Source organism: Cynara cardunculus, assembly GCF_001531365.2.
Source record: "Cynara cardunculus var. scolymus isolate 2C chromosome LG 11, CcrdV1, whole genome shotgun sequence".
NCBI lineage: Eukaryota > Viridiplantae > Streptophyta > Magnoliopsida > Asterales > Asteraceae > Cynara > Cynara cardunculus.
In genome coordinates this window covers 11,257,709-11,281,356 of record NC_037538.1, presented here as the reverse complement: position 1 = coordinate 11,281,356, position 23,648 = coordinate 11,257,709, and the positions used below count along the sequence as shown (strand labels likewise).

Below are 23,648 nucleotides of genomic sequence, written 5' to 3'. Positions count from 1 at the left end.
AGAAGGAAATTTGAAATTTTCCACAAAAGATCAATATCAAAGTCTAATAACCAGATCAATTCCCTTGATAAACACAATTCACGAGGTAGGATAAGATTAAAAGTGATTAAAAATCTAAATCTCTTCTTATCATTTTCACATGAACTCCTTTTCTCACACAATCTTTCACTGATACGATTATTATTTCAATAAACTTTAAAACAAATTTCTTTTAAAAATATTAACTTTTATCTTTATCTTTCATTATTTCTACTCCAAAATAAATAAATAAAATATTATTTCTCCTCTAAAACTTAATTTTGAAGAATTCTTTAGAGAAATTTTGTATTATGTATGATATTTTCTTTATTTAAAAAAATCGTGTAAAAATATTTATTTTATTTCATTTTATAGATATATTGTAAATGCTCTAATAAAACCAATGATAAAAACAAATTTAAAAAACAAAATCATCATTTAATTTAAAAAAAAGGTTTAATTATTATAAACCAAAAGTAGTCAACTTATAATTGATATGCAAAGAAAAACTAGAAACCAAAACTAGAATTGTAAACTAGTAGTCCACCAATATCCTTAAACTTTTAAAAAACATATATACTATTTTTTTCTAAAAAGGGAAAATAATTATTAGTCAATTGTAATTGTGAAGTACAATAATAAGTTATAGATGTGATGGCAACCTTTTCAAGAATGCCCATTATTTCAATTGCAAATACCCATTTTTTCTTCAATTTCTCATTCATTACCCAACAAACACCAAAAACAACACATCCCCGTTTTTTAATTGCTCAAAATTTATATTTTGACTTTTTATAAATGATACAAAAAAGATCGAACATATACATTTGAATCTAAAAATGCTCAAAACGGTTCCATATATGGAAAACGTTTTTTATTGTTCTTTTGAAAATCAAGAAAAAGGTCAAAACTTTTTTTAAAGGGTGTGAAAAAGACCGAAGGGATACGTGTTAACGAATTCCGTTACATAATCAAGAAATGGTCAAAGCTTTTTCAAAATGGTATGAAAAGAACCGAAGATAATAATGTTTATGATTTTTGATTTTTAAAAAAGAATTTATTTTAAAAATAAAAATGATAATAATATTATAAAGATTAAATCTGAAACATATTATACTTGAGTTTTGACCTGGTGGACTTGCGAATAATCCCTTGGGTTGAAAAAAAGTTTGAACCTTTGACACAAGCCATAACCTCGTCAGATCCGTCCTCTTGTTGGGTCCTATACATATCCCTCTGCTTTCTTTTCTCTCTTTTTCTTTTGTCAGCCGAAAATTTCTCAATTTCCCAGACATATACATACATATATATGTGTATATATAGGTCCACACACTGAAAGAGAGAAGGGTTTAGTGCAGTGTCTCTAGGTTTGAACTCGATTGGTGGGTGTGAACAAAACCCTTGAAGATTTTCTTTCTTATTCTTCTGCAAGGTAAAAACCTTCCTCCCCAAATCAAATCTTTTCCCTTTTTCCTCCCCAAAAAAAGGGTTTCTGTCAATTTTCAAATCTATCTTCAAAATGGCAAAAACTCGCTTTTTACTTCACTTTCCCCAGTTAAAAGATTAGGGTTGTTGTTTTTCTCATTGTCAACTCCCGCTTTCTGTATCTTCGCATTCACCCGGGTAGGATGTTTCAGATACAGACATGTATCTATGTATCTATTTATGTAACAGTTGACTTTCTTCTTGACTAGGTCAGATTAACAAGCTTCAAGATTTGGGGTTTCGTGATTTATCCTTTTTTCTGGGTGTGTCATTCAAATTGAGCAAGTGGGATTTGGTTTGATTGTGAAAGGATGCAATCTTTATGGGTGATTTGATGGTATCCATGGCTATACAGCAAGTAAGGGGTTCTCTCTCTCTCTCTCTCTCTCTCTCTCTCGTCTTACTTCCAGATCTGAAACATTATAATATAAACTATTAATTAGAAGATTATTTGTGTTTGCAAGTGGTTCTTTAGATCTATAATGCCATAGGGCTCAAAGTTCGTTGATTGCTCCAAGATCTTTGCATCCATTTCGTGGTTTTAATTTTCTTGTTCCAGGAATGTGTTCGAATTTTTTCTTGAAATATTGATTTTTTGTGTTCTTTATTGTTTTCAGCTTTTAGGCTTAGTTGGGTTCCTCTTGTTCTTCACCAATATGAATCCGAACCAAAAGTATTGTTAAAGATTGGAGTTTTTCTGCATTTTTATCCCAGAAATCATCTGAAAAGTTATTATTGTAGTTGAATAGTTCCTCCACGAATTTGAATATTATTGCTGTTGTTAGATCATATTAGTTCTTGCAGAGCATTTTAGACTGGAAATCTTGAAACATTCTAATTGATTCTCAGATGACCAGAATCTGTTCTAAAATCTGTTCTAAGAGGGATTGATTATAAGAATATGGATTTACGAGAAGAAAGCTCAAGACTTGGATCAACTCTAAGGAATTTATCATCGTCATCATCGGTGTTTTTCTCAGCAAACCAATCACCATTCTTCTCTCCAAGATCATCATCTTGGCAGCCATCTGATCTTTCAGGATTAATTCCATGTGATGGTATGCCTACCGTCATTTCCTTGTTAATTTTCACTAATTTAAACCTAATTTTTATTAGATTCCGGTGTTAGATTTCAAATCTTTAACAATATCTACATTTGGGATTTCAGATGGCCCCGTTCAGGCTGCAAGTACGTCAAGCGATCTACAAAACTTTGAGCAGACGACTTCCTCAAACGGCCTTTCCACCAGTAACCCATTGTTATATGCTCCCTGCCATGAAAGTGAAGCTTTTGATTACAGAGAAAAACCAAAGAAAGTCACCCGAAGCCCAATATCCTCCTTTACGCGGCCTTCAACCTCGTACTGCCCTACAAGATTAAAGAGCTTTGACGTGTACATAGGATTTCATGGGCGGAAACCACTGTTATTAAGGTTTGTAAACTGGCTTCGAGCTGATTTAGAAGTACAAGGATTGAGTTGTTTTGTTACAGATAGAGCAAAATGTCGAAACTCCCGAAAGCATGGGATTGTAGAGAAGGCCATGGATGCATGCACATTTGGGGTCATTATCTTAACAAGAAAATCTTTCAGGAACCCGTTTACAATTGAGGAGCTAAGATTCTTTTCGAGTAAAAAGAATCTGGTCCCTGTTTATTTTGACGTGGGCCCGGATGATTGTCTCGTGAGAGATATAGTCGAGAAAAGAGGGGAGACGTGGGAGAGACATGGTGGAGAGCTATGGCTTCTTTATGGAGGGTTAGAGAACGAATGGAAAGATGCGGTGAGCAGTCTAACTCGAGTCGATGAATGGAAACTCGAGGCTCGTGATGGGAAATGGCGGGATTGTATTCTTCGGGCTGTGACGCTCTTGGCTTTACGGTTGGGCCGGAGAAGCGTTGTCGATAGATTAACAAAGTGGCGTGAAAAGGTTGAAAACGAAGAGTTCCCTTACCCTCGGAACGAGAACTTCATTGGGAGGAAAAAGGAACTTTCGGAGCTTGAATTTATGCTTTTTGGTGACGTTATCGGGGACAGGGAACGAGACTATTTCGAACTTAAAGCCAGACCGAGAAGAAAGAATTTGATACATAATTGGGGTAGGAGCAATTCGATAGATGAACACAGAAGAGAGGCGAGAACCGAGCTTAGAAGTAGGAGGAGGAAAGGGAAAGAACCGGTGGTTTGGAAGGAATCAGAGAAGGAAATTGAGATGCAAAGTACTGACTTTTCTCCAAAACTGAAAACCGGGAGGCGAAAACGGGCTGTGAAAGTTGTGTATGGAAAGGGAATTGCATGCGTTTCCGGCGACTCGGGTATCGGTAAAACAGAGTTACTTCTTGAATTTGCATATCGGTTTCATCAAAGGTACAAGATGGTATTATGGATCGGAGGCGAAAGCAGATACATTCGACAAAATTATTTGAATTTATGGTCGTTTTTAGAAGTTGACGTTGGCATCGAGACTGGTTTGGAGAAGAGTAGAACGAAAAGCTTCGAAGAACACGAAGAAACGGCCGTAGCCAGAATCCGGAAGGAGCTCATGAGAAATATTCCCTTCTTGGTTGTAATCGACAACTTAGAATCCGAAAAAGATTGGTGGGATCACAAACATGTTATCGATCTTCTTCCTCGTTTTGGCGGAGAAACACACGTCCTTATATCGACATGCCTCCCGCGGTTGATGAATATGGAACCGTTACGACTTTCGTTCTTATCCGGAGTCGAGGCAATGTCTTTAATGCAAGGAAACGTGAACGATCGTCCGGTTTCAGTTTCAGTGTCGGAAATCGATGCTTTACGTACTATCGAAGAAAAACTCGGGAGGCTGACTTTAGGTTTAGCCATTGTTGGAGCCGTTCTTTCCGAGCTTCCGATCACCCCGAGTCGGCTTCTGGACACGATCAATCGAATGCCTTCGAGTGGACGAGAGAGTCATTCTTTACGGCGAAATATGTTTCTTTTGCAGCTCATCGAGGTTTGTTTCTCGATATTTGACCATGCAGATGGTCCAAGAAGCTTGGCAACTCGAATGGTCCTTGCAAGCGGCTGGTTCGCACCAGGGCCAACCCCGGTTCCATTACTGGCTCTAGCCGCCAAACGAATCCCAGAAAAACATCATCGGACTCGGTTATGGAGGAAGATTTTGCGGTCGTTAACGTGTGGCTGTTCGTCGCTATACGACAAGAAATCAGAAACCGAAGCCAGTTCGATCCTGCTACGGTTCAACCTTGCTAGAAGCTGTATGAAAGAGGGCTGCATCCAGTTTAACCACCTAACCAAACTGTATGCACGAAAAAGAGGCGTTGCTGGAACCGCACATGCCGTGGTTCGAGCCATTGTCACCCGAGGTACGATCATTCATAACTCCGACCACATCTGGGCAGCGTGTTTCTTGCTATTGGGATTCAGTAAAGATCCGGTATTAATTGAAACGAAAGCATCAGAATTGCCGTTTCTTGTGAAAGAAGTAATCTTACCGCTAGCGATACGAACCTTCATTCGATTTTCCCGATGTTCCGCTGCTTTAGAACTCTTGCGGTTGTGCACCAACGCACTCGAGGCAGCCGATGAAGCACTCGTGACACCGGTCGAAAAATGGCTCGATAAATCACTTTGCTGGAAACCGATTCCTACAGATGCCCAACTAAACCCGAGTTTATGGCAAGATTTAGCACTTTCTCGAGCAACCGTTCTTGAAATCCGAGCGAAGTTGATGCTAAGAGGGGGACAATTCGATATCGGGGATGATTTGGTCCGGAAAGCGATCTTCATTAGAAGTTCGATATGCGGCGAGGATCATCCCGACACCGTATCTGCTCGCGAAACGCTTACCAAACTTACAAGACTTCTAGCCAATGTCCAAATGCATACTTCACCATAGATTTATTATACACAAGTTTACAATAAAACTTCGTTTTTTTTTTCTTTTACCGAATTTAGAGAAATTTGATACCATTTTTGAGTATTCGAGCCGTGTTTATAGCTCGGTTAGCTTGCGTTTGTATTCGACAGATGGGCTTCGAGAAGAAAGGGAAGTGAATGCAGATACTGCAAGACTTTTGACGTTTCTAATTTTGGAAACTTGGTGTCTGAATCGACCATTTTTGAACGATTTTAGGATGTTTATATATAGTTAGCTTCTTTTAATCGTATTTAGAGAGGGTTTATGCCATTTTCTGCATATTAGATCTGTGTTTACTCAAAATATGGCATTTAACAACGGTAATCGAATGCAAGATTCTTGGGGTTTCTATTTCTGGAAACAGACAATCCAAACGAAGCTTTCTGATCAGAAGTTTTCTTAATAGGCTTCTTACTTGCTTAAATTACTATTTACATTACTGCTATTTGTCTGTTTTCACATCATTGAATTATGTACACAATTAAATTGCTATTCTACTAGTTTTGTTTACTGATACTGTTTTATCGTGAACAAGTTGGGGGTCTTTACAGAAACATCTCGATCATGATGGTTGATTCAATTGAGGTTTGTATACATCCTACTCTCGTAGACTGAAACTCTGCTTTAAAATAAAATATACTTGATTCGCTTGTTTTGGTTTGGTTTGGTTTTTATATTTGAATTCTTTCAGTTACACACGTTCGGTTAAAGTCGAGAACGAAGACTCTTTATTAATTAATATGTTGAAAAACTCATTGTTGGTGACAAAAGAAGAGGTAATCAATAATCATACCGACACCAAACTTTTCGTCTGGCAGGTAAAAACACGGCACACGTTATTACAGGAGTTCATCAAACTGCCTACACAACACCAAACCACACGGTTTAGAAATTTCGTTGTATGGTTATGGTTTGTATTTGGTCAAACCGCACTGTACAGTTCGATTTACGATTTTGAATTATAAATCAGTGTTGAAACCGCAAGCAAGTCAGATTAATTTTTATTAATTAATTTGTTTATCATCCGTGTATATAATTATATATTAAATTTTGCCAAAATGATATTTAAAACTAAAAACTAAGGCATTGTTTGCAAGCAATCATAAATTCTTCATAATTTCTCTTTTCCCTTATCATCTGATTATGTCTGACCTGTAATGCACATTTTAAAACACCAAAATGAGGGTTAGACCATGAGATCTAATGAGAAATTCTTTTGATTGCTACTAGAGGGTGAGAATCATCAAAACACTTTTATAAAACTCATATTTGTATCAATAACAAATAAATAACGTTTTAATGAACATTCTTCTTGTCGCATCAAAATGATGAGACAATACCCACTTATCGCATCAAATAATGAAATAACCCCTTTGTTGCGGAACAAATAAACTTATCGCGTCATATAGATAAAACCAAAATTTTCTCGCATCACATGAGTGAGACAACCCCATTTCCTCGCATCACACAGGTGCGAGAACCATCTCATCGCATCCAATGTATGCGATAAACACTATTTATCGCATCAATAGGATGTGACAACTTAATTTGTCGCATCCTTACTCTCTTCTTGCATCACAAAGATGCAATAAAATCCACTCATCGCATCAATAGGATGCGAAAACTCAAAATCATCGCATCATAAAGATGCGATAACAGTTTGTCATATGATCAAAAATCTCAGTTTTCACATATAGATGATTATGTCACCCTTGTCTCATAATACATCTCCTTGATTATGCCACCCTCATCCCAAAATATGTCTCTCCTGATTATGCCACCCTTATCCCATATTACACATCTCCTGATTATGTCACATTTATCCCATAATACGTCTCTCCTGATTATGCCACTCTTATTCCAATCATTTGATATAAACATATCAAAATATACAAAATTATGTTAAAATTAGCATAGTAACGGTTTCCAAAAATTCAGACATAAAGAACCATACGGTTCGGTTTTAACATTGTAGGATGATAGTTTGTAAATTAAAACTCACCTTAAGATCACATTCTTATTAGTCATATCAATTATTTTTATATTATAATTTTTTTATTCAATATATTTAGTTATCAAAAAGCAAATATAATAATTCTATAAATATTTAAGTCACATAAAAATTAAAGTTTTATTTATTTTGTTCATAGATGATAAAACTTTGTTAAATCACTTTAATAAAATATTGAACTTAATTATTAATTATAGTTTTTGAAATATTATTAATCAATTAGAATATATTAGATTGATCAATTTTATTTTTATTCATATTATATGTAATGGTTATTTAAAATATAAATTAATGTAGATTTTTTTTTTCTAAAATTTGTTTAAACATATTTAGAATTTATAGTATACATAATAATCAATTTATAATTTTTTTAATTAACATATTATATTATATTATTTTTATTTTACTTATATTATCAAATATTTGTTTTAATTATATTATAAAATATTATAGCTGACTAATTTTGAACATGTTTTTTTCTATTTTACATATTTATTAGCTAGTTTTTGTCAAACATGATTTATTCATCAACTAGTTCATTAGTTATCAGTTAGCTTATCATCTAGTTTGTCAAATATAGTCTAAGTATAATTCCAAAACACTAAGCATCTTTAACATAATCTTTAAAACTAGAGATTTTGAAGATTTTCATGCTCTAATAAAATCTTTAAAATATTTATTTAAAATATAAAAAAAGAAAAGAAAAAGTAAAGTTTTCTCCATATGAAGAAAAAAGAGAAAATCTCCAAAATTAATGATAAATTAATAATTTTTACTTATTCTGGAAGAGAGAGGATTAAAAAATTTCTATAAAAAATTGTTGAAATATTAAACATATTGAATATTTTAGTAATATAATTAATAATATTTTAAAATAGATAAAAAAATTAATAAAAGATTTTTTAAGATATTAAATGTAATAAATATTTTAATAATATAATTAATGATATTTTTAAATGGATAAAAAAAAACTTTATTTAAAGTTTCTTGAAATATAAATGTAATAATATTTTAATAATATAATTAATGGTATCTTAAAAGGGAGAAACGGTTGAAATTAATTGTATTTTTTCTGGAGATCTTAATTTTCTTTATTTTAAAGAAATTACGAAAAAAATTGTTACAGATGTTGTTATGCATTTGAGCTGAATTATGATATGTGCATCGGACCTTTGCATTTTATGAACAATCAAACCTTGATTTTTTGTTTTAAATTTTTTATTATGTGTTGTGATACAATTAATCCTATATTTCAATAAACTTTAGGTAAAAACCGTACTGCACCATATTTTGCAGTGTAGATTTTTTGCGTTTCGAGACATACGTCTGGAAAAACGCTCAAACGGCATATCCGATTACGTTCTAACCCTATACCGCACCATACGTGATCGGCACTCTCTAAGTTAAATTTTCACTTGAGCCCCTCTTGTTATGGTCAAATGTTATGCACAAGTCCTTAGATTTTAACAAGCTGATCACATACTTTACCTTTTCTAAGAATAATACATTTTCAGTCCTTTCTGATCTAACATTTAACAGAAGATATCATAAATGGGAGATCACATTATATCTTTTAAGCTAATGTAACATTGAAAACGGAATCTTAAATCTTATGTTTTTTTCTCATTACGATGGTCGGCCAAATACATGTGTAACGTCGTGCGTACGTTTACGCCAAAGTTCGATAGATCGTCGTTATCAAAAGCAATTAAAGAGAAGAACACAAAATTTCCCATATTCACAATAATGATCGAACCCTAACAGACTAAATGCAATAAAAACATACGAGCACGATATATCCCATTCGAAAATGGGATCTGAGGGTTAGATTGTGAAAAGTGTGAGGAATCCAATAAAGATCCTCCCATTGCCCACAAACTTTAAAACTCAAATCCAAGTGAAGAAACAAAGATTGAAGATGAAACACAGAGAAAATGCAAAAAAAATACCCAAAAATGCCATCTTTCAATAAAGAAACTAAATCAAGTTCAACCAATCTACTGTAGTTCAACAGAAAACTAAAAAACTGAAAAACTATCGACCAATGTGATGGCACTTCAAGATTCCTACTATCAGGATCTTGAGAAAACTTCACGAAAAAGATGACAAAAACGACGATTATACGATCAAGATTCAAGATCTGTGCACTGCTTGTTCTCCGAGCACTTCAGACTCAGACCATGAATTTTTTCGTATCCAAATCTGTCTCCAACGGTTCCCACCTCTTGTTCATCGTTATCACTGTCTATTTCTTTAGGCGTAACACGGTTCTGATAACTTCTTCGCCTGAGGACGAAAACGTTGAAGTAATAACACACCAGTTTCTGCTTCGGTTTAGCAGGAATTGAGTCCGAAGCTCTTTTCCAGAACTTGTTCATGATTTCATGCCTAGACTTGTTGCTATGGGCCAAGTCTTGCCGCGCCTTAATGACCAAGCTTTTGAATTGTTTTTCTTCTTCGGGTTGCCATGAAAGCGAAGCTTCCTCCCCCATCAGGTTGAATTTCCATTTATAGAAAAGAGGGCCGAGTTCGATTTTGAGTTTTAACCTGTTTTCAGCAACGTGAAACCTCACGCATTCAGCAGAACCTGGAACCAGGCACTCACATGAGTCCCGCCTTCCTAGCCCTACTGGTACAATAGCCTTTTCGTTTTTTTCATCGTGGTCGTCTGGTGGAGGCCACATTCGAGTTCCTAGCCACTTGGAATCACTGTCATAGACTGGGCCTGTCCATTCTGGCACTTCAGCTTGATAGCGTGACCCCAGATTGTACTCATGATCCTGTGGTTCATTAGTTTTACTAGTTCGGTCCACTGGAGCTTTTCCGGATTCAGCCCTCTGACGTTTTATCCGAGAGGATGGTTTAACGACTCTTCCGCTGCATCTTGTTCCTTCAGAAGCTTTATCTTCATACATAGCAGGATGCATCCTCTGGTTCTTCTTCTACATGTTTGAAAAACCCAAAAGGCTCCATAAATTTATCAAAAATATAATTTAAATCCACAAAAAATTGTATTCAAAGATGACCTTCAGTTACCAATTATCCAAAACATAACTTATTGTGTTTGGATCAATTAGATCGGTGATGGCTCTTAACTGTCTGCGTAATGTTTTTCCTTCTATGATTTCAGTTGGATTAACAAACCCCCAATTTAACGAGAACTATCAGGCTGGCGGCTGCTTTGAGTTCGTTTGATTTTTATTTCTATGGTTGGCGAACTACTAATTGTGGATCATGATCTTTACTAGCATACACTGTCCCACAATTCAAATTATTCCAACACTCGTGCAGAAGAACTAGCCGTTATAGCATGCATACATATAAATCACAAGAAATCATATTACTTCCGATGTGCATTCATAAACGTAACACAGACCAGAACAACCAAAAACAACAACAAGGTGGTGTTAAACGTTAAACTCGCCCAAGAACTTCAAGCTATAAAAACGCCTTTCTCCAAAACGAATAAAAATCTTTAGTTCCAATAATTCCTATCCTAGTTTCTTGATGATCCTTACTTCTATGATTAACGTCTTTAATTCTTCTCAGGCCATATAAACGAGACCAACGAAATGAAAATGCATCAAGACAATTTACATTGCTTTCAGAGGTCTCAAATTGATGGATTGCAACTTGAACAACATCAAGATTTATAAAACTCGACAGATCCAGTTGTGTTTTAGTTTCTAAAACCTAAATTTGTGATCAAAACCTCATCATGGAACTGTGATAAATCTTAGTTACACATAGAAAAAACAGTTCTTTTAACAGTTTGCATACTACGAATCGAAACAAACTGAACTTTAATAAAACTTTGCCACCTTATGGTGCAGATACAAAACTTATGTGTGTGTAGGATGTAGTGTTGATGTGTGTGTGTGTATGTATATCTATGGTTCAAATTATAAGACTGTTCTCGTTAAGGCGAATCTTCTCCAAGATTGGTGTGAGCCGGACTATATGGAAATTTCTTAGTATATGAGTCATATTTCACATGAACCAAGATGAAACTGAACATCAATAAATTCGTAGAAGGTCAGCTCTCATATAAGATCATAGATAATTGCCTTAGATTTCAAGAAATGAGAAAAGACTTTTTAGAAAAGAAATCAAATAACTTTAACGCAGTAAGCTAGCATAGCAAGATTAAAACCTAAAACAGGCACAATTATCATAAACAGACTGCATTTTGAATATTCGATAAACGAAGCAGATGCAATCAAGGGAAGAACAAGTTATACCTGTGAACCACCAGCTTCATTGCCAGAATCAACATTAAGTTCAGCAAAAAGTGCCTTTCTTGCGGACAAAACTTGCTTCCATAATTTATCGCTCCTATCGTTCTTTCCCTTGGAACTTCCTTTGGAAGCTTCAATGGCAGTACCATGGGGATCCCTCGCAGCATTTGCTACCCAATCTAGCATTTCTGATAGTGACAAATGTTCTTCCTCCCGCTTTCTCTTCTGAGAACTAACAACATTTTCAACAATGTTGACATCATGAGAAACAACGTTGACTCCATCATCATCCTTCGCAGTTAATGTAACATCGTTGTCAGAATGAAATCTAAGCACTTCATTAACAACTTTTTTAATTGATAACCCTACTTGTTTTTCATCCTCAACACTAAACTCTTCATCATCATCATTATCATCAATCACCGAAAGTCCCACCTTTTTGACAACTTTTTCAGGCGATAACTCGCTTCTTCTGTTGTCATCATTGATCACTGAAAATCCCACTTTCTTGACAACATTCTCCGGAGATAACTCACATGTTTTAACTTCCCCGCCCCTCAATTCTTCGTCATCACCATTGATTCTTAAAAACGACACACTAGTTTTAGCCACATCAAGATTCATTCCTCCCTCATTTTGATTTAACCCTAGAGTACCCTCATTTTTCTTCTCACCTAACATACCCTCATTATAATCAGACTCTATCCCCTTCTTACCATCTTTAGATCCAACAATTTCACCATTACTTAAAGACTTTCCAATCTGATCAGATAAAGAACATCCATGCCCATCCAATTGGCGCGATAAAAGATCTAACTTCTGAATAACACCAATCTCTACATTCTCCATCTTCTCATCTTTAAACCCCCCTTTGATCAACCATTGATCCAATTCTTTCAAATACTTAACATAAAGTAACTTCAAAGACCCCACAAGCCCAATTTCTAACCCACATTCCATTGCAACAAATTCCCACATGTCATTCTCCGAAACCAGTTCATAACTCCCAATCCTCCTGACAGTCAAGAACAGTTTGAATAAATCAGCCTCCTGTCCATCCCCAAGTTTAGGTGGAAAAGGCCTAAATGCATCTTTATTCACAGACACTTCTTTCAAGAAAAATGAAAGAACTTGATCAAACAATGCCCTCAATTCATTTTCATCGATACAACCATCCCCACCTCCATCCTTTACATACAAATCGGGATTTACAGAGAATTCGGCATTTCTACAAGCTTGAGGAATCTCAACCTTATTCAAATCCGACCCATCTTTCAATTCAGAATTATAGGTCATTTTTTGACATCAAGATTCCTCCTTTTTGTCTAGCTTTTACACAACAACAAACGAACAGTACAAATTGATACAATTTCAGATCAAAACGTGAAAGAAAACGGTGATCAGAGTTGATACTTGAACACTTTCAAGCAACAAAACATGATGATACACTCCATGGGTTCCTTTAGTATACAGATTTTACCTTTGTACAAGTTTTTGCGCCAATCCCTTTTAATTTTCTTTTGTCTCCTACAGACAGTCAACAAACAATGGAAAAACAAGTGTGTGAGGAAAAGGGTTTATAAAATTAAGGATTCAAATGATGCATTTTGTGTGGAAATCATTTGGGATTAAAGAACAAAGAGGTTTTAGGGCGTTTGACACCGCAAGAAGTAGGGGAAGACAAGTGCCAGAATGTTTAAAGAGACATGTCTCATTTTCTTGGGAAAATTGACATGGAAAATAAAAATTCAATCTTTTTAATTTAAATAATAGAAAAAATAAAATACGAAATAATAATTCAGAATGTAACATATACCTTTTAATTGGGCAGGAGAGGAGTCAGATTTGTGCAACACACAGAGAGATTGATTTGTGGTCAATCAATCACTCACTCACCCCCCTTTCAATGAAAGTGTAACAAACCCTAATCTTGGAGCACTTCTATTTGGAGGAGTAAGACATTGGGGTTTTGTGTAAGGTTTGATGTGTTTGATGTGGGTTGTGCACAAAAACATATCAACCCCCTTTTTATAACACTTTGTCAAGGGTATTTTCGTCTATTTATTCTGAACTTTTCGATGAGCTGTATCTGATTAGATTTTTTATCGATCTTTGATGGTAAAGTAATAAGAGATAGAGTGACCGTGACCACGAAAGATTAGGGTTTTTCTGGATGCGCCTCTATGTCTTATTTTATTCACGATGCCAATTTTTTACAGATCTGGTTGATTTGTTTTTTTTCTTTTTTCTTTTTTTTATCTTGCTGATTTTCTCTTTTATTTCTTCTCGTACTTAGTAAAATATTAGATATTCTTTTTCTCCATTTCTCATATGAATGGACCCCGCATAATTTTTGATGCCTTAAATGAATTTTTTTTAATATTTAAATATTAGGTAAATATCTTAAATTATAATTACAAAATAAAAGAATATATACCAAATCAATAACTTTGATGATGATGATAAAAAAAAATAAGTGTTATAAATATATTTAAAAAAAACTGTGGAGATTTCAACAAGACATAAAAACATCTCTTCCAACATGTGACTGAAACTTGGATCCAAAAAACATCGTGTAAGAGTCGGATTCACCCACATATGATGACTCTAGGTGGGGTCCATCTTTTTTATTAGCATTGGTAATTAAGCTAGTATCACTTACAAAATCAAAATAAGATAAATCTAAAAAGCTGTCATAAGGATCATATGATATATTTTATTTTAATTAACAGTTGGACTTCATAGAAAAGATGTGATAGAAAAAAAAAACGTGTCCCTCGAATACTCTAGATACGGTTAACGACCATGTAACCGAAACCTCATATAATTGTCTTAAAGAAACAGAAGCTACAAATAATATTTAGAAAAATAAATTACCACGCTTTGTAAGAAAAATGTTAACTTCAATTTTTTCTATAAATTTAAACATGGTTTTTTATACGAAATTAAAAATAATTATTATTATATTTGGATCGATAAATTTAGGTATTTTTTGTAATTAATGCACAAATATATGATATTAAATATCAAAAATCAATTAACATTAAAGTCTCTTGTTATTTTATAATTACTTTCTTTATCCTTAAATTTGTGTCAACATTTTATTTAAATAGTATTTTTTAATCAAAACTTTATTATTATTTTATATTTTAAGTAAATTTCCTTTTTAACCGTTGTATGTTTATAAAAAAAGTTGAAACAATTAAAATAAGAATAAAATTGCTTTGATGATAATTCTTTTTGTGAAAGTTATAAAGTGAAAAAACAATCCATTAAATTTGGTTAAAAATTAATTAAATATTTATAAATATATTTCTATAGTAACTAAAAGATATTCGTATTATGTAGCGTGGTACATCTTGATTCTAAAGTTGAGAATTTTAACTCTTAATCCCGGTTCACGTTTTATTCCAATCTTGTCCCTTTCGATTCTATTTTATGATTTTGTATGTTCTTGAGAGAGAGAAAAAATTTCAATGAATTATCAGTTTTATGGAGTGTCACCCACATAAGTAGGGTTTGATGTTTATCTTGTATTTGAATGTGTTTATCTGTTAGTTTTACTTATAAAGTTTTAAGAAAATTGTACATATATAGTAATAAGTTGTAAACTTAAATTTTAAAAACAAGATGTAAGTGTTTTATAATATAATAAATATATTGTTGAATATATCCGTGATCGAAATTGTTAAAACCTTGTTACATAATATATTGATATGGTTATACAAGTAAAAAGAATAAAATACTCATTTTTTCCAATTTCATTTGATTATAAAATTAATTACGTTTAAAACAATTTAGATTTTTAATAATAAGGTAAATTTATAATAACTTGTGATATTAAATTTTAAGATATTTGCATTAATATATGGTATTTATTGATTAAAAAATTATTTTTAAGAATTATTTTTACCAAATTTAACTACAAAATACATGTGCGATGCAACAGAAAAAAAAATTAATTGCAAACTAAAAATTGAGTTGTTTAAAAATAATAACGATTTTTTTTTTTTTTTTTTTTTTTTTTTTTTTTTTTTTTGCAAATGGATCAATTGTGAGATGATATTTTCAAAATTTTCAAATATTTTTTAGTTTATCTGGTTAATTGACCTTATAATTTAAAAGGACATTAACTGTTTAATCTCCAAACTCTGTTCTTACCACTTAAAAATGGGTAAAATAGGAATATTTAAAAATTGAAAGATAGTTTTTGTGTTAATAATTTATACTTAATATTTTATAAGTTATATCCTTAAAAAATAAGAGTTTTAAGAACAAAACCTAAATACTTTATAATAATTGATATTTTCTATGCTGAAATATTTTGTATGTATTAATAATTTATATTAAAAAATAGAGAATGTGACTTATAAATTGGAAATCAAAGAATAACAAAATATCCTTTCTTTGAATTTGTTTTTAATTTTTCACTTAAACTGAATTAATAATAAAATTACCTTATAATGTGAAAAACATGTAAATTAGATTTTACTAAATCAAGATATATATATATATATATATATATATATATATCATTTTTAATCTCATCTCACCCTATGAATTGCGTTTTTCACAGGAATTTATCCGGTAAATTTCAGTGCATCTTATTAGGATTGATCTTCAATTAGGACCTAATAAAGTCGAGGGAGACATTTTGAAATTTTTGTTTAATTAAATCACAGTTCACTACTTCAAAAAATTTAACCACTTTCCTTTTTAAACAACGGAGTCCACGGATGGCCTACGGTGCGTCTTATCTGAAGGGAACACGTTTTTTCGACCGTGTCATTATATTATCGATTTTTTTTAAATTAAATTATCTAAAATATAATCAATATTTTATTTAAATAAGTTATATCAAAAACCAAGAATTTAATTAACTTTAATTTAAGATCCATGTTAATATATATTTTTTAAGATTCACATATTAATTTTAAACTGATTCATAATCTCGCGTATAAGTTGTAAATCGACTTACGTACAAGTTATAATTAAAATATATAAACCAATGAAAAACATTGTTATTCGTGTTCACATATGAAATTTAGGCAAACGAGATTTAGTTCGACTTATAAATTGTAAAATCGTCAATGATTTCAAGATGAAAAGCTGGATAAAAAATCAATAATTATTAATATCCAAAAAAATGTTATAGAAAATATCATAAATAAATTAGGATATTTGATTTTTTTTAGTTATCCTAATTTCAAGAAAAAAAAAACTTGAAAATGAAAATCTTAAATTAATGATTGAGATTGTATCTCTGATTCTTATATTTTTATTGCTTCTTATTTGAACCGATGACTATATACAATATACTAAATATACACCATATATATTATATAATAATATATAAATAAAAAGCAAACCATGGGATATATTATGGATACACCTCTACATATATATTATATTATGTATATAAATATATTATATATTTTAATTGTAGGTATAAATTATATTATACATGGTAATATATATTAATATTATTATAATAACCAATAAAATAATATATTTACTTATTATTTAAACTTTTTTGTAAAAGATATAATTATAGTATATAATTAATTTTTATAATAATAATTATTAAATGAATCTATGTAATTATATTAGCATAACACTATAACCAATATCATGTTTTTTTTTATGAATTGAATTTTTATTTTGTTAAACGGTCTACAATTATACAATTTCTATTTATGTATGTATAAGTTTCATTGATCAAAATTATTCGAGTTTTCTTTTTTACTAATTTTCATTTTCAATTAAAAATTAAATTACTTAAATGTAATTGATAATTTAAAAACAGAAAATACCTAAATTATAAACTTAATACAAATATTACTTAATATATTAAATAATTAATCTTTCTTTCTCTCTCTCTCTCTCTCTCTCTCTATATATATATATATATATATATATATTATATCATAAAATATTTGACAAAAACACTTAAAAAAAATTCAATGCATGAAATAATGTTTATTAATGCATATTACTTAAAGTATAAGATTACAAGTAAGTTGTGCGTAAATACAATTTATTAAAGCTCTATGTTTGAATTCGTGTAACTAACTGCAGATAAACATAATCAAATACAAGATAAAAATCTCATTTTAAATATAAAAAATCTAAAATATAATTAGAATAATCATTGAGTTCTAACAGAATACTCAATTATTATTCGTATAAAAAATTAAATTATTAAATAAAAAATAAATTAATTTGTTATTAAATTATAAAATTAAAAATTTACATTAAAGAAATTACATAAAAAACAAAAACTTTTAAATAGCTAAATTGATACTAATATTAATATATTTATTTTTAAATTTTATGATATCTTCAAATTTATATTTTGTTTAAAAATAAAAATATTATTCATTCTCAAAACCACATAATTTTTTTTTATTAAAACATCTACAAAAATGAAATAAAACGAAACACTAAAATTGAGATATAATTTGTTACATTGCATGAGTACCCTTCTAATATATATATATATATATATATATATATATATATATATATATTCACATTATTGTTATCTTAATAAAATAATAACCTCGATAAAACTTCATAATGAATTTTTTTATATTAACATTACTTTCTATTTTTTAATTTATATTGATTATACAATTTTAATCTATATCTATTATAAATTATTAAAATAAAATTCAAAATATATTTATTAATTTTTATTTTTTTCATAATTTTAAGAGTAAATTATGATTCATGTTTGTTTGTTAATAATTTGGATTTTTATTCTGTGGTTTAGAAATTGTAATTTTTGTTTATATGGTTTGTAATTTATTGTTATTTTCATCCCTTACTTAATCCTTATCTTTTAAATACAAGGGACCAAAACGATAAACAATTGTAAACCCGAAGGACTGAAACAACAATAATTGTAAATCATAAAGATGAAATTAACAATGAATTACAGACCATGAGGAGGAAAACCACAATTTCTAAAACACAAAGACGAAAATTGCAATTTTTTAACAAACTACAGGGACTAAAACGTAATTTACTCTAATTTTAATTTATTAAGTTTATATATTTTGTTAACATATTGAAAAAAAAAAATACAACATAAACATAATTTTAATACTGCAATTAAAAAAGGATAAGGTTACACAAATTCATCTAAATAAAAAGAAACATTAAATAATAAATAGTCAAAAAGACCGGAGTTGAAGACAATTTGGAAATTTTGAGGATAATTGTGAAATTTAGAATAATTATTCATTTTGGAGATTGTAAGGATTTGGAGAATTTAAGGTAGGCTAAATATACCCTTATATAGTGTTAAATGTATCCCTACTTACTTTTTTTTCTTCTTCTTAATTACATCAACATCAAGACTTACTTTTACATTTTCAATACATAATTTGACCTGATTTTGACATAAAAATGTTGCATATACCATCTCCATTTTTTTCATTTTTTTAAAAAAGAGGTTAAACATGGGTCCATAGGGTGTTATTTATATATAGACAATTTGACATATTTTAAAAAACAGATATTTTATAAATTAAATTAATTTATAAATTTGAAAAGTAATCTAAACGTAATAATATAACAAGACAATTACATACTTTGTTTATTTTGTAGATAATTAAATACATATATTTGTCTATTTTAAATCAAACTTATTAAAACAAAATACAAAACTTGTATAAAAGGTTACAAGAAAAGAACAAATGAAAAAAATATGAGTAAATTGCATTTTCGTCCCTGTGGTTTGTTGTTTTATTGGATTGGGTCCCTACAAAAAGTTTATTGCGAAAAGACCCTTGTGGTATGCAAAAAAAAATGCTTGGTTTGGTCCTTCCTACTAACGGATGTTAAGTTATATCCGTTAAGTTAGGGGTATTGTTGTCTTTTAACTCTTTAATTTATTTTTTCTACAAAAATAAAAAGGTAAAAAAGTAACACATCCCTACCCGGTTATTTTGTCTGAATAATTTGACGGCCTCTTCAAACCAAACACAAACCATAATATCCTCTCATCTCGTTCTCAAACGCACCACCACACTCTGATGTCGTCCACGACTCTTCCTCTCTTAACCCCTCTTGACCTCTCACTTAACCTGATAATGAATACAAAGAAGTACAAAAAGAGATTCGTAGGCCACCATCTATCTACACCTCATATATGCTATAGGCCTACAACCGTAAATCACAAACACCACTCTGTTTGGAACTCCCTCTTCACTACCTACCGAAAACCATTTATCTCATCTGACAATCACACCACAGAGAAACCATTCATAACTTGAGCTTGGGCTTTCAAAATCAGTGCTTATACGAGGGGAATCACATGTGCTCATTTAGGGTTTTAGTGTAAGTTTGATTTAGGGTTCATGTTTGAGTTTGTATGGCTTAACATGTTTGAACAAATTATATTTTGATTTTTAGGAAGTGAACAATGATTATGCGATAACAACAATCTATTTGTTTGTATCTATGCATCTATTGTGGTGTTGGTGGTGTTGCTTTGGACATCGGTGGACTACGGTGGTTCCAATGAATCAAATGCTTATTTAAACACAATGAAAAACTTGATTTTGATAGAAGTTCAAAATCCAGGTTCAAAATCGACACCTAATCAGAGAATAAAGCCAAAGATAGGAAAAAGGTGCTCGATTGGACCATCGTCCTCACCAGCGTTTGTTCGTGGAAGGTGGGACACGGTTGTTCGGCTTTACGATGTGTGTCTATACATAAAGACTATGTTATATATTTAATATAATATGTATTACATTATGTTTAAAGGAAAATGAGATAGAAATGAGAAAAGACCAAACGTGCCTTACTTAACGAAAGGAATTGATAGAAGTTAGTAGAACATAAGGGACCAAAACCGAGCTAAAATGCATACCATAGATGGTTTCTTGCAATAAAATATTTGTAGGGATCCAAGTCGAAAAAACAACAAACAACAAGGACCAAAATGCAATTTACTCTTTTAAAAAAGAACTTTATTTGTAATAAAATATAATTATTATAAAACAAAAATACAAATGTTTCTTCAAACACATGAATTCATATAAAACTTTATATAACTTTTGGGTGAAAAAATAAATGTAAAAAAGCCATGAAAAAGTTGAACGCTATTATGGAAGTATTCATTAAAAAATGAACTTTCTGCGGTTACAAGTTGTATTTGAGAGCTTTTTCAACATTTTGACCATTTTTCCAATATTTATTTTAATTTTTTAATTCTTTAAATTAATTTTAATAACATATTAAATTTTTTAATTTGAACATAAGTTTGAAAATATATATGAGTAAATTACATTTTTTATTCATGCGGTTGTCATTTATTATCAAGTTTGGTACAAAAAAGTGAATGAGGTAATTAAAAAAGTTTAAACAAGTTCATAGGTGAAATTAAAATTTTCATTAGGTGAAATGATTAAGAGTTTGTTTGTTTACCTCTTAATAATTTTATTAAGAGACAATCTCTGAATCGTTAGAGATGAATCTTGTTTGACAAAAAAAGTCTACATTTTAATGGTTCTAAAACCCTCTAAATGATTTTGTATTTTGGGCGTCTGTTAACCATTCAACACCCTAATTTTATTCTAAATAATTACCAAATAATTTTATTATAAGAATCTCTTAATCATTCTGAACACTTAATCATTATGTATCAAACCATTCAGAAACTGACAAACAACATAAATAAATAAAATAATTAATGAATGTCATATTTAAGAAAAGTAATAATTAATTAAAAAAAATATGTTTAAGAATTATGATATCATTAAATGAAAAAGACGAAAATACGATTGATTAATAAAATGTGTACTATTTATTTGGTTACCAAAAAAGTATATACGAGTTAAATCATATCAGAATCACAAAAAAGTTAGAGTAAACTACAAATTTAGTTCCTGTGGTTTGTTATTTGTAACACTTTTAGTCCCTACAGTTTTAAAATTACAAAATCGTTGATATCACAATCAGATTTGGAACTCCAGCAATGAAAGCTTTTCTCCTCTCCGATTAACCAACCGAAGACCTTTACACAAGAAAGAATCGATGAAATTTTCAAGCACCGGTGGCCCCTTCTTCTCCGGCTTCCCAACCCCTCCTTTTTAGCCTCTCTTCTCTGTACATCACCGACATCCATCGACGGAGGTCGAGATCGAAACCCTTGGCTACCGGAGCTGGAAAATTAAAACACATAGTGCCGGAGCTCGAAAGTTAAGCATTGGGTCGATGGATTTTCTTTATTTCTCCCCCCTTCTTAACCAGTCACAGCCCTATCTAGCCAACATCTTCTTCTCCGAAGTTGTATGCAACACCACCTAGTACCCACATCGTATCTATGTTGAAATACAGGACGAAAAATACTAGGGGCAGCGACGACTACTTGATTTTCCCTCCGACGGAATTTTTATCACGGTGGTTTTGGTATTGTTCACCGTGGGTTTTTGGTTTTGTTCACAGAGATGGAGTTCATGACTTCAAGGGCTTAGATTTGAGGTTTATATTTTGATTTTGGTTTATAGGCATGGATTTGGGTTTTGAGATATAGACCGGAAGTTCGTCGGAGAAGATGACCGGAGGTTTGAGCGGTGGGGGAAGGGGTTGATGGTTTCCAAAAAAAAAAATGTTAAGGGCTACGACAGATGGTATAAATTTAGTGGATTGTTTTATAAAAGAATTTTTATTTTTAATAGAAAATGAGACAAAACTTAAAAAGACTAAAATGCCCTTCAGTTAACGGTTACATGTAAACGGCCATTAGAAGAAAGGACCAAATCCGATCGTTTTTGCGTACCACAATGGAAAAACTGTATATATAAACTGTAGGGACCAAAAATGTTATAAATAATGAATTACAGGGACCAAATTTATTGTTTACCCAAAAAGTTATAAACCTTTGAGAATCGATTTAAAAATAGTTTTTTATATGATTTTTCTTCAAAAATTTAAAATATTGCTTCACATATGTTTGTTTCATAATATAATAGTTTCACCATGTGAATATCTTTTTACATGTATTTTTCATTTCACTAAGCGAATTTTTTTTCACATGTAAGTTTTTCATAAGGTGAACACACTTGTGTAAAACAATCAGTGTTCAAAATGGTGCATATCGTAAGAAGCATTTCTGTAAGGAGTGCTCAGCTAAGGTGCGCGTTTTTTGTAAGATATGATTTTTTTCAATTTTTTTTATTTTTTATTTTTACACTTTTAACTTTAGATTTACACTTTTTTATAGATTCATCTAATCACATCATCACAATTTCACGAATGCATAAACGTAACAGATTCACGATTAAAACGAAGTTATAAAATTACTTGTATAAGTTTTATTTTAAATATTTAATCAAAAACTATTTTTATAATAATTACCTATATGATTTTTTTCTCTTCTAATATTAATGTATATTTTTTAATATTATTATCTGATTAGATAATATATAAAAACATATATGTAAATATATAATTCTAAATGACATACAAATCTATCGTCTTATGTCACGTCTTGAAAAATATTGTGTCATCGTCGTGACGTGTAAGGCTTGACCTCCACGTCGTGCCTAACACTATTTGAACATTGAAAATAATATTTTAAATCATAGTTTTGATGAAACAAAATCATGTAAAAAATATTTTTATATTGATGCTCACATTTGATTATAGTTCTCTCTCTCTCTCTCTGTGTATGATGGTTTTATGTTTTAAATTAGATCTTCTTGAAATGCAAAATTTTGTGTATTAAAACATTATATTTCATAAGGTGTTCACAATAAAGGTCATGTTTGACAAATATAAGTCAACTTATTTTTTGAGTTTATTTTAAAAGTCATTTGAATGGACAAAAAATATCTTATAAACTAGTTTATTAAAGCATTACTTGAAATAACGTTCCAGTATGTTTCATGAGTTTTATACCACTTTCTTTCGGTTATACTTTTGATTAATATTAATTATTATTAATTTCAAATTATTAACTAATTTTAATTGTAAAT

The 23,648-nt window shown here is 30.8% G+C and overlaps 2 protein-coding genes across 4 annotated transcripts; one reads left to right on the top strand and one right to left on the bottom strand.

Annotated features, from left to right (window-relative positions):
* Positions 1-1,419: 1,419 nt before the first annotated feature.
* On the top strand, positions 1,420-5,612 carry LOC112521942. Of its 3 annotated transcripts, none has more exons than XM_025130954.1 (4): positions 1,420-1,450; positions 1,718-1,861; positions 2,353-2,561; positions 2,672-5,612. In XM_025130954.1, exons 3-4 carry the CDS (start codon positions 2,405-2,407, stop codon positions 5,383-5,385), a joined length of 2,871 nt encoding a protein of 956 aa, XP_024986722.1. In that variant the 5' UTR covers positions 1,420-1,450; positions 1,718-1,861; positions 2,353-2,404; the 3' UTR covers positions 5,386-5,612. The 3 variants fall into 3 exon arrangements, with proteins under 3 accessions (XP_024986722.1, XP_024986721.1, XP_024986723.1); XM_025130955.1 differs by lacking the exon at positions 1,420-1,450 and adding an exon at positions 1,565-1,586 and having other exon boundaries at positions 1,713-1,861; XM_025130953.1 differs by lacking the exon at positions 1,420-1,450 and having other exon boundaries at positions 1,543-1,861.
* A 3,794-nt stretch (positions 5,613-9,406) lies between these two features.
* Positions 9,407-12,951, bottom strand: LOC112522304 (AT-rich interactive domain-containing protein 2-like). The gene is made up of 4 exons (XM_025131436.1): positions 12,356-12,951; positions 12,004-12,253; positions 11,659-11,946; positions 9,407-10,359 (listed from the first exon to the last, which is right to left on the bottom strand). The coding sequence occupies exons 1-4, from the start codon at positions 12,949-12,951 to the stop codon at positions 9,544-9,546; spliced, it is 1,950 nt and encodes a 649-aa protein (XP_024987204.1). The 3' UTR covers positions 9,407-9,543.
* Between the last annotated feature and the right edge of the window lie 10,697 nt (positions 12,952-23,648).